The sequence below is a fragment of the Anomaloglossus baeobatrachus genome, chromosome 4, assembly GCF_048569485.1.
Source record: "Anomaloglossus baeobatrachus isolate aAnoBae1 chromosome 4, aAnoBae1.hap1, whole genome shotgun sequence".
In the NCBI taxonomy this organism is placed as follows: Eukaryota; Metazoa; Chordata; class Amphibia; order Anura; family Aromobatidae; genus Anomaloglossus; species Anomaloglossus baeobatrachus.
The window spans coordinates 662,044,525-662,057,218 of NC_134356.1; the positions used below are offsets into that span (position 1 = coordinate 662,044,525).

At 42.4% G+C, this 12,694-nt stretch overlaps 1 protein-coding gene across 1 annotated transcript in view; it reads right to left on the reverse strand.

Moving 5' to 3' along the window:
• CNN1 (calponin 1) overlaps nt 1-12,492 on the reverse strand; it is a 77,863-nt gene extending 65,371 nt beyond the window's left edge. The window contains exon 1 of the mRNA XM_075346559.1: nt 12,369-12,492. Within this exon, the coding sequence (XP_075202674.1) occupies nt 12,369-12,431 (63 nt within the window). The 5' untranslated portion in view covers nt 12,432-12,492. The remainder of the gene's footprint in view (nt 1-12,368) is intronic.
• Nucleotides 12,493-12,694: the final 202 nt, after the last annotated feature.

A 12,694-nucleotide genomic window follows, 5' to 3' on the forward strand; every position in this document is an offset into this window, starting at 1 on the left:
CCCAGGTTATACCAGCTGTACATATATAATTATACACAGAAGATGCTCAGGTTATACCAGCTGTACATATATAATTATATACAGGCGATGCCCAGGTTATACCAGCTGTACATATATAATTATGTACAGTAGATGACCAGGTTATACCAGCTGTACATATATAATTATATACAGAAGATGCCCAGGTTATACCAGCCTTACATATATAATTATACACAGAAGATGCTCAGGTTATACCAGCTGTACATATATAATTATATACAGAAGATGCCCAGGTTATACCAGCCTTACATATATAATTATACACAGAAGATGCCCAGGTTATACCAGCTGTACATATATAATTATATACAGGAGATGCCCAGGTTATACGAGCTATACATATATGACTATATACAGGAGATGCCCAGGTTATACCAGCTGTACATATATAATTATATACATGAGATACCCAGGTTATACCAGCTATACATATATGATTATATACAGGATATGCCCAGGTTATACCAGCTGTACATATATAATTATACACAGGAGATGCCCAGGTTATACCAGCCGAACATATATAATTATATACAGGAGATGTCCAGGTTATACCGGCTGTATATATATATATATATATATATATATATATATATATATACATATATACAGTGCCTACAAGTAGTATTCAACCCCCTGCAGATTTAGCAGGTTTGATAAGATGCAAATAAGTTAGAGCCTGCAAACTTCAAACAAGAGCAGGATATATTAACAGATGCATAAATCTTACAAACCAACAAGTTATGTTGCTCAGTTAAATTTTCATAAATTTTCAACATAAAAGTGTGGGTCAATTATTATTCAACCCATAGGTTTAATATTTTGTGGAATAACCCTTGTTTGCAATTACAGCTAATAATCGTCTTAGATAAGACCTGATCAGGTCAGCACAGGTCTCTGGAGTTATCTTGGCCCACTCCTCCATGCAGATCTTCTCCAAGTTATCTAGGTTTTTTGGGTGTCTCATGTGGACTTTAATCTTGAACGCCTTCCACAAGTTTTCAATTGGGTTAAGGTCAGGAGACTGACTAGGCCACTGAAACACCTTGATTTTTCCCTCTTGAACCAGGCCTTGGTTTTCTTGGCTGTGTGCTTTGGGTCGTTGTCTTGTTGGAAGATGAAATGACGACCCATCTTAAAATCCTTGATGGAGGAGCGGAGGTTCTTGGCCAAAATCTCCAGGTAGGCCGTGCTATCCATCTTCCCATGGATGCGGACCAGATGGCCAGGCCCCTTGGCTGAGAAACAGCCCCACAGCATGATGCTGCCACCACCATGCTTGACTGTAGGGATGGTATTCTTGGGGTCGTATGCAGTGCCATCCAGTTTCCAAACGTCACGTGTGTGGTTGGCACCAAAGATCTCGATCTTGATCTCATCAGACCAGAGAACCTTGAACCAGTCTGTCTCAGAGTCCTCCAAGTGATCATGAGCAAACTGTAGACGAGCCTTGACATGACGCTTTGAAAGTAAAGGTACCTTACGGGCTCGTCTGGAACGGAGACCATTGCGATGGAGTACGTTACTTATGGTATTGACTGAAACCAATGTCCCCACTGCCATGAGATCTTCCCGGAGCTCCTTCCTTGTTGTCCTTGGGTTAGCCTTGACTCTTCGGACAAGCCTGGCCTCGGCACGGGTGGAAACTTTCAAAGGCTGTCCAGGCCGTGGAAGGCTAACAGTAGTTCCATAAGCCTTCCACTTCCGGATGATGCTCCCAACAGTAGAGACAGGTAGGCCCAACTCCTTGGAAAGGGTTTTGTACCCCTTGCCAGCCTTGTGACCCTCCACGATCTTGTCTCTGATGGCCTTGGAATGCTCCTTTGTCTTTCCCATGTTGACCAAGTATGAGTGCTGTTCACAAGTTTGGGGAGGGTCTTAATTAGTCAGAAAAGGCTGGAAAAAGAGATAATTAATCCAAACATGTGAAGCTCATTGTTCTTTGTGCCTGAAATACTTCTTAATACTTTAGGGGAACCAAACAGAATTCTGGTGGTTTGAGGGGTTGAATAATAAATGACCCTCTGAATAAACTTTTCACAATTTAAAAAAATAAAAAAAGAAATAACATTCTTTTTTGCTACATTTCACACTTCCAGGCTGATCTACAGTCCAAATGTCACAATGCCAAGGTAATTCCGAATGTGTAAACCTGCTAAATCTGCAGGGGGTTGAATACTACTTGTAGGCACTGTATGTACAGCTGGTATAACCTCGGCATCTCCTGTATATAATTATATATGTACAGCTGGTATAACCTGGGCATCTCCTGTGTATAATTATATATGTACAGCGAGATGCCAAGGTTATACCAGCTGTACATATATAATTATATACAGGAGATGTCCAGGTTATAGCAGCTGTACATATATAATTATATACAGGAGATGTCCAGGTTATAGCAGCTGTACATATATAATTATATACAGGAGATGCCCAGGTTATACCAGCTGTACATATATAATTATATACAGGAGATGTCCAGGTTATATCAGCTGTACATATATAATTATATACAGGAGATGTCCAGGTTATAGCAGCTGTACATATATAATTATATACAGGAGATGCCCAGGTTATACCAGCTGTACATATACAGTGAAAATAAGTATTTGACCCTCTGCCGATTTTGCAATCTTTCGCACCTACAAAGAATGGAGAGGTCTGTAATTTTTATCATAGGTAACTACAACCGTGACAGACAGAATCCCAAAAAAATCCGAAAATCCCATTGCATGATTTTTAAATAAGTATTTTGCATTTTGTTGCATGAAAAAAGTATTTGATCACCGACCAACCAGCAAGAATTCTGGCTCTCACAGACTTTTTTTTTCTACTTTGCACTTATTACCTGTATTAATTGCACCTGTTTGAACTTATTGCATAAAAGAGACCTGTCCATACAATCAATCACACTCCAACCTCTCCACCGCGGTCAAGACCAAAGAGCTGTCTAAGGACACCAGGGACAAAATTGTAGACCTGCACAAGCTGGGATGGGCTACAGGACAATAGGCAAGCAGCTTGGTGAGAAGGCAACAACTGTTGGCACAATTATTAGAAAATGGAAGAGATACAAGATGACTGTCACTCTTACTCTGTCTTGGGCTCATGTAAGATCTTGCCTTGTGGGGTAAGGATGATTCTGAGAAAGGTCAGGAATCAGCCCAGGACAACCTGGACCCAGTCAATGACCTGAAGAGAGCTGGGACCACAGTCTCAAAGATTACCGTTAGCAACACACTACGCCGTCATGGATTAAAATCCTGCAGGGCATGCAAGGCCCCCCACTCACACCAGCACATGTCCAAGCCCATTTGAAGTTCACCAATGACCATCTGGATGATTCACAGGAACAATGGGTGAAGATCATGTGGTCAGATGAGACCAACATTTTTTTTATATCAACTCCACTCGTCGTGTTTGTAGGAAGAAGAAGGATGAGTACAACCTCAAGAACCGTTAAGCATTGGGGTGGAAACATCACACTTTGGAGGAGCTTTTCTGCAAAGGGGACAGGATGACTGCACCATATTGAAGGGAAGATGGATGGGGTCATGTATCACGAGATTTTGGCCAACATCCTCCTTCCCTCAGTAAAAGCATTAAAGATGACTCATGGATGGCTCTTCCAGCATGACAATGACTAGAAACACACAGTCAGGACAACTAAGGAGCAGCTTCATAAGAAGCATTTCAAGATCCCAGAGTGGCCTAGCCAGTCTCCAGACCTGAGAATTAGAAACAAGGCACTCTCAAATGGTGATACAAATGAAGAATTTATTCCATAAGTCTTAAAGCAACATGTGACGTTTCGGCCAGGTGGCCTTCATCAGACAACTTGTTATTAAGACTGTCAGGGTAGTGGTAAAGGCAGTGGTATCCACCACTATGCTGCATACATGGTGGTGGATATCACTGCCTTTACCACTACCCTGACAGTCTTAATAACAAGTTGTCTGTTGAAGGCCACCTGGCCAAAACGTCACATGTTGCTTTAAGACTTATGGAATAAATTCTTTGTCTGTATCACCATTTGAGAGTGCCTTGTTTCTAATTCTCTGGACATATGGTGTGGAAACATACAAGTGCACCTCAACATCTCTTACACTGTGGCTGTGCCTTATCCTGCTATAAGTCTCCAGACCTGAACCCAATAGAAAATCTTCGGAGGAGCTGAAACTCAATGTTACTCAGTGACAGCCCCGAAACTTGGAAGATCTGGAGAAAATCTGTATGGAGGAATGACCTGAAAGATCTGGAGAAGATCTGTATGGAGGAGTGACCTGAAAGATCCTGGAGAAGATCTGTATAGAGGAATGACCTGATAGATCTGGAGAAGATCTGTATGGAGAAGTCGCCAAAATCCCTGCTGCAGTGTGTGCAAACCTGGCCAAGATCTACCGGAAACATCCGACCTCTGTAACGGCAAACAAAGGTTTCTACCAAATATTATGTTTTGTTTTTCTATTGAATCAAATACTTATTTCATGCAATAAAGCCCAAATTAATTATTGAAAAATCATACATCTAATGTCTATAGCCAACTTCTATCTAAGGCTAGAGTCCAGTTGAAGATGATAGAGGATCTTCAGGCATTTATCAGAGGCGGTGAAGCACGATCTAACTCCCCTCTCCCTATACAGAACACATGAACGCTTGGCTGAACCAAGTTGGTGTTAAGAGGTAACTGAGGAGAAAGAGATGATGGCTTAACTAGCTATTGGGCCCCTGTTAGTCTTTCACATCATTGACAATAGACCAGGGTTTTCTGAAGAACTTATTTTTGGTCTTCACCGTACAATAGTGAACCATTGTCAAGTCTCCATGAAATCCTTTTATGTATGCCAGCTATACATGACAGATGTCATTCATAAACTGCAGTAATCCAGCAGCCAAACCACATACACCCATTACGGAAATCAGGGTGACACAATCCACCCACCTACGCCATTCGCTAATGATTAGAGGAGCATGTTAGTTGGATAGTAGTAATGCGAGCCTGGAATGAAATTCGATCAGTCATCCCATGAATTTGATGGGAGGTGTGCTCTACACAAGGCCTTTTCAGATACCTTCTAAGGAAAATTTAGTTATTGGGTACGAGGTGGCAGGAATCAGTCACTCAGGCCCCACCAAAACCCCATTAGCAAGAGTCAAATTACTGGTCTGAAGGACCACAGTTCAGGTTCTCCAGGGAGTAGGAGACAATGGACTTTGCTCGTTTTTACCAGTATGTGCAGCTTTTGGTAAGAGGTAATCTAAGATGTGGTCCTTGAAATTGGACAACCACCTGTAGGACCAAATGAGACAACCTGCCATGCAGATGGTCTACATGGGATATAATGCAAAGGAAAGGGCACTCTTGGACTGTTTCACCTTAGGACCATCAGAGAAAACTGTTCTTGGAATTAGTCTTCCAGATAATTCACAGGTAGATCATGCCCACCAATCAGCCAGAAACGTTCCTGTTGATTTCTTCCTCTCATATCTTGGTCCAAGATTTAGACAACATCCATCATTAACAGCTATGAAGATATCATGTCACAAAATCACCTAGAGATGCTTGAACTCAAGCTCTCTCCTGCCCCTGTAGAAGAAAAGTGAAGCCCTTTGGGATTGTTAGACCTTTAAGGTGGCCGTTGACATTGGAGGAACCCACTGATTTTAGCTGAACCGGCCAACCATCTATTGTGTATTTGAAGTTCGGCCAATGTTCTTTCAACTTATGTCAGAGAAGATCCTTGTTTTCAAGAAAGATAAGGCAGCGACTTATCTTCTTCTACCCATTCAGGACACATGCATGCTTGGCTAAACCGAGTGTGCATGTGTCTGAGGGGGTTTTGAAGGAATAGAGGTTAGGCTACCAGTTGTAGATGAATGGCATGGATGGCTACAGACCTAGAGGTTGATTTCTAGAGGGTTCAGGGAGTATAGTTTCATTGCATGTGGCTATCCTTGGCCCCAGCTCAACCTGCTTATCCTACCTAAATGCTTTGTCACTGACTGAATCCCGTCTGCATTATCGGCTAAATCCGGACACCTGCTGCTACCCGTAATTCCCTAAATTCCCAGTGCTATCATTGCTTAAATTAGCTCTGACAACAATGACCACCTCCAAGTCATGAGTCTACATCAATCGATTGTCACTCACAATCTTTCATTTTTGCAAAATTGAATCTGGACAGTCAAAGTGAAGGGGCGCTATTGCATTGTTATCTATGAGAAAAGGTGTGCCACCGGCAAAGGTGACTGGTGGTACTGCAATGATGAATTTGTGACTCAAAAAGGTCACCGGGAACAGACCAGTCATTCCTGTTAAAAAATATGGACGCTTTCCGGGACATGTTTTTAAAGCTTAAAGTAGATGTCCAGTTAAAACAAGGGTCGACGAGATCTTCTTGATTGGTAGGGTCCCATATCTGGGATCTGTCCCAATGGACAGATCAGGGAACTGTTATCCTCATTACAAGGCAGTTCGGGTGCCTGACCGCTGCTCCATTTATTCTCTGTGGGGCTAAAAGGTGAGTGCAGGGCTCGGCAGCACCATAGGAAATGAATAGAGCACAGGTCGCACATGCTCACTGCAGCTTCATTCTTAAAGGGATAAAAGTTCTCTGTTCTGCCAATCAGTGCAGACCTCAGCGGTCAGACACCCACCGATCAACAAGTCATTACCTATCTTGTGAATAGGTTACAACTTTTTTTAAGCGGTCAGCCCCTTTAAATACATGGAATTTTTTGCCTAAAAATTATTTTTTTTACTATTGAGTTTCTTTAAAAATTTTGCACATTTTACCTTCTAAAACCTCTATCTTATGAATAGACCGTTCAACCCCTTTAAATACATGTAATTTTTTGTCTAAAAATTATTTTTTTTCCAATTGGATTTCTTTAAAAGTTTTGCTTTCTAAAATCTTTATTTTGTAAATAGGTTACAACTTATTTTAACTGGTCACAACCCCTTTAAATAGAAGTAATTGTTTGTCTAAAAATTATCTTTTTACTATTGAGTTTCTTTAAAATTTCTACACATTTTGCCTTCTAAAACCTTTATCTTTGGAATAGGTTACAATTTATTTTAACCGGTCAATCCCTTGAAATATATGTAATTTTTTTGTCTAAAAGTTGTGTTTTTTCCAATTGGATTTCTTTAAAAATGTTTCCTTCTAAATCCTTTATTTTGTGAATTGGTTACAATTTATTTTAACCAGTCAACCCCTTTAAATACATGTAATTTTTTGCCTAAAAATTATTTTTTTTCCAAATGTTTTTCTTTAAAATTTCTACACATTTTGCCTTCTAAAACCTCTATCTTTGGAATAGATTACAATTTATTAAAACCAGTCAACCCCATTTTAAATTTATGTAATTTTTGGCCTAAAAATTATTTTTTTACTATTGTTTTTCTTTAAAATTTCGGCACATTTTGCCTTCTAAAACCTCTATCTTTGGAATTTTAAATTTATGTAATTTTTGGCCTGAAAATTATTTTTTTACTATTGTTTTTCTTTAAATTTTTGGCACTTTTTGCCTTCTAAAACCTCTATCTTTGGAATAGGTTACAATTTATTTTAACCGGTCAATCCCTTTAAATATATGTATTTTTTTGTCTAAAAATGATTTTTTTTTTCCAATTGGTTTTCTTTTAATATTTTGCACATTTTGCCTTCTAAAACCTCTATTTTGTGAATAGGTTACAACTTATTTTAATAACCGGTCAACCCCATTTAAATTTATGTAATTTTTGGCCTAAAAATTATTTTTTTCCAATTGTCCAATTGGTCTTTTTTTTTTACAAATTTTGCACATTTTGCCTTCTAAAATCTCTGTCTTGTGACTGGGTTGCAACTTATTTTAGTCAACCCCTTTAAATTCATTTTATTTTTTGTCTAAAAATTATTTTTTCTAATTGAGTTTCTTTAGAAATTTGGCACATTTTGCCCTGTGAAACCTATATATGCTATATATTTCTGTCTGCAAAAGATGAGCTTATTCTGATAGCAGAGCTGCTAATTCCTCCCCCCCCCTTTTTTTTTTTTTTTAAGCTCTTCTGTGTTGAATTATGATCACAGACCACATGAAAATGAGCTGAACTTTTTGTGGTCAAAAAGCAGGTGAGAGGAACTCAGAAAAAGACAGACAACAAGGAGTTACCGGCTCTCCTGTTAAAATGAGCTCACTAACAGATTCTCAGTTCACTCATTATGCAGAGAAGAGACTATAGGAGGCAAATGGTACAAAATGTTTAATGAAACCAAATTGGAAAAATATTTTTTAGACAAAAATGCATGCATATAGAAAAAAATAGACTGAAGACACCCATATCCTTTAAGTTTTTTATATTCCTTAGCCCTACGCTTGCCTTAAATTACCATTCAGCTGGAAGAGGAGATACATTTGTAAAATCTTTCATTACTGTCCTCATAAGTCTATAGAAGTCACAGCATGTATAGTAACACCTACTTATTTACTTTGGGGGTTCTACATATCTGACCCAACAGTCCATAAGAATATCTCATCCCACCTAAGTGTATACGAATAATGTATGTCTTACTAAGTCTTTTCCGATAATGGACCGAAGACCATGATTAGAGCATGATCTGGCTCCGGGAGAGTTGTCAGAGAGCCGGATGTCTATCTACTGGGCATCATACATGGATGACCCCGAGCCCGGTGCAGAGCGGAGGAGCAGCTGCTCTCGAGGTGATGGAAACATCAGCAGCATCAGCAGAACTTTCAAGTGAGAATCAGCAATCTGTCAACAATCGTATTCCTCTATGGTGACACCGCTCATAAAATCACAGGAATCCAGCAGATGTGCCAGAGGGCAGAAGAGTGCAAGCTCCACAGACAAAACATTACTCCTGTACATCTCTAGGGAAAACTAGACCTTGAGATGTAGAATAAAGGATAATAACATTCACACTCGCGGTACAGGATAATGACACTGACACTGGGGGTACAGGATAATGACACTGACACTGGGGGTACAGGATAATGACACTGACACTGGGGGTACAGGATAATGACACTGACACTGGGGGTACAGGATAATGACACTGGGGTACAGGATAATGACACTGGGGTACAGGATAATGACACTGGGGTACAGGATAATGACACGGGGGGTACAGGATAATGACACTGACACTGGGGGTACAGGATAATGACACTGGCACTGGGAGTACAGGATAATGACACTGGCACTGGGAGTACAGGATAATGACACTGGCACTGGGGGTACAGGATAATGACACTGACACTGGGGGTACAGGATAATGACACTGGCACTGGGAGTACAGGATAATGACACTGGCACTGGGAGTACAGGATAATGACACTGGCACTGGGGGTACAGGATAATGACACTGGGGGTACAGGATAATGACACTGGGGGTACAGGATAATGACACTGACACTGGGGGTACAGGATAATGACACTGGGGGTACAGGATAATGACACTGGGGTACAGGATAATGACACTGGGGTACAGGATAATGACACTGGGGGTACAGGATAATGACACTGGGGGTACAGGATAATGACACTGGGGGAACAGGATAATGACACTGACACTGGGGGTACAGGATAATGACACTGGCACTGGGGGTACAGGATAATGACACTGACACTCGGGGTAAAAAGATACTGACACTAGGGGTACAGGATAATGACACTGGGGGTACAGGATAATGACACTGGGGGAACAGGATAATGACACTGGGGGCACAGGATAATGACACTGACACTCGGGGTAAAAAGATACTGACACTAGGGGTACAGGATAATGACACTGGGGGTACAGGATAATGACACTGGGGGCACAGGATAATGACACTGACACTGGGGGTACAGGATAATGACACTAGGGGTACAGGATAATGACACTAGGGGTACAGGATAATGACACTGACACTGGGAGTACAGGATAATGACACTGACACTCGGGGTAAAGGATAATGACACTGACACTGGGGGTACAGGATAATGACACTGACACTGGGGGTACAGGATAATGACACTGACACTCGGGGTAAAGGATAATGACACTGACACTGGCGGCACAGGATAATTACACTGACACTGGGGGTACAGGATAATGACACTGACACTGGGGGTACAGGATAATTACACTGACACTGGGGGTACAGGATAATGACACTGACACTGGGGGTAAAGGATAATGACACTGGCACTGGGGGTAAAGGATAATGACACTGGGGGTACAGGATAATGACACTGACACTGGGGGTACAGGATAATGACACTAACACTGGGGGTAAAGGATAATGACACTGGGGGTACAGGATAATGACACTGACACTGGGGGTACAGGATAATGACACTGACACTGGGGGTAAAGGATAATGACACTGGGGGTACAGGATAATGACACTGACACTGGGGGTACAGGATAATGACACTGACACTGGGGGCACAGGATAATGACACTGACACTGGGGGCACAGAATAATGACACTGACACTCGGGGTAAAGGATAATGACACTGACACTGGGGGTAAAGGATAATGACACTGGCACTGGGGGTAAAGGATAATGACACTGGGGGTACAGGATAATGACACTGACACTGGGGGTAAAGGATAATGACACTGGGGGTACAGGATAATGACACTGACACTGGGGGTACAGGATAATGACACTGACACTGGGGGTACAGGATAATGACACTGACACTGGGGGCACAGGATGACAACACTGACACTGGGGGCACAGGAAAATGACACTGACACTGGGGGTACAGGATGATGACACTGACACTGGGGGTACAGGATAATGACACTGACACTGGGGGTACAGGATGACAACACTGACACTGGGGGCACAGGATAATTACACTGACACTGGGGGTACAGGATAATGACACTGGCACTGGGGGTACAGGATAATGACACTGACACTGGGGGTACAGGATGATAACACTGACACTGGGGGTACAGGATGATGACACTGACACTGGGGGTACAGGATGATGACACTGACACTGGGGGCACAGGATAATGACACTGACACTGGGGGTACAGGATAATGACACTGACACTGGGGGCACAGGATAATGACACTGACACTGGGGGTACAGGATAATGACACTGACACTGGGGGCACAGGATAATGACACTGGCACTGGGGGTACAGGATAATGACACTGACACTGGGGATACAGGATAATGACACTGACACTGGGGGTACAGGATAATGACACTGACATTGGGGGTACAGGATGATGACACTGACACTGGGGGTACAGGATAATGACACTGACACTGGGGGTACAGGATAATGACACTGGCACTGGGGGTACAGGATAATGACACTGGCACTGGGGGCACAGGATAATGACACTGGCACTGGGGGTACAGGATAATGACACTGGCACTGGGGGCACAGGATAATGACACTGACACTGGGGGTACAGGATAATGACACTGACACTGGGGGCACAGGATAATGACACTGACACTGGGGGTACAGGATAATGACACTGACACTGGGGGCACAGGATAATGACACTGGCACTGGGGGTACAGGATAATGACACTGACACTGGGGATACAGGATAATGACACTGACACTGGGGGTACAGGATAATGACACTGGCACTGGGGGTACAGGATAATGACACTGGCACTGGGGGTACAGGATAATGACACTGGCACTGGGGGTACAGGATAATGACACTGACACTGGGGGTACAGGATAATGACACTGGCACTGGGGGCACAGGATAATGACACTGGCACTGGGGGTACAGGATAATGACACTGACACTGGGGGTACAGGATAATGACACTGGCACTGGGGGTACAGGATAATGACACTGACACTGGGGGTACAGGATAATGACACTGACACTGGGGGTACAGGATAATGAATAGACAATACTGGCAGAGCTGTATGGCCATGTGCACATGCGGTGCCTGAGACTAGTCCGGTCACTTTTTCTAGCCCCTTTATGACTTTTGAAGCCTAAGAGGATAAAAAAGGCTCAAAATACAGAACATAGACACTTCAATCACTCTGCCATTGCTGTAGATATGTTCATTCTTTCAGGTGGAATCTGCCTCCTAAAGCCATCATGTGCACACAGCATTAGAGTGTCAGCTCCTGGAATCACAGCCAAAATATACACCACACAGCAGAATAGAGTGTCAGCTCCCCAGACCAGTCATAGCCGTATCACCAATAGCCCACAGCATTATAGGATATCACAGTGTTACTTGTGTCAGCTCTAGTGGTCACAGGTTTCCATACGTCCCACACATTGTGATTAGATTGCAAGCTCTTGGGACAAGCTCCTCACCTTGTTCTTAACCTCTGCACTGAGTCCATAGGCCGGGCCCCTGACGAAGTGCGCAGCAGCCATGTTGATCTTATCCTTTAGCCTGGCTCCTTCAGAAGATGCTCTTAAAATCTTCCCTTCAACTTTTTAAATGTCCCATTATTCGGGATCCGTGTGTCTGCGGAGGGGCCGGGGATTGGCTCAGCGAGTGGCCAATAGCAGAGCGGTATTCCCTGTGATGTCAACATGTTGGTATTAAAAAAAAAAAAAATGAAATCTATATATATTTATACAGTGAGATATATCAGGACTGTGTCAGATTTTCCAACTTTGGAATTTTTTGGACT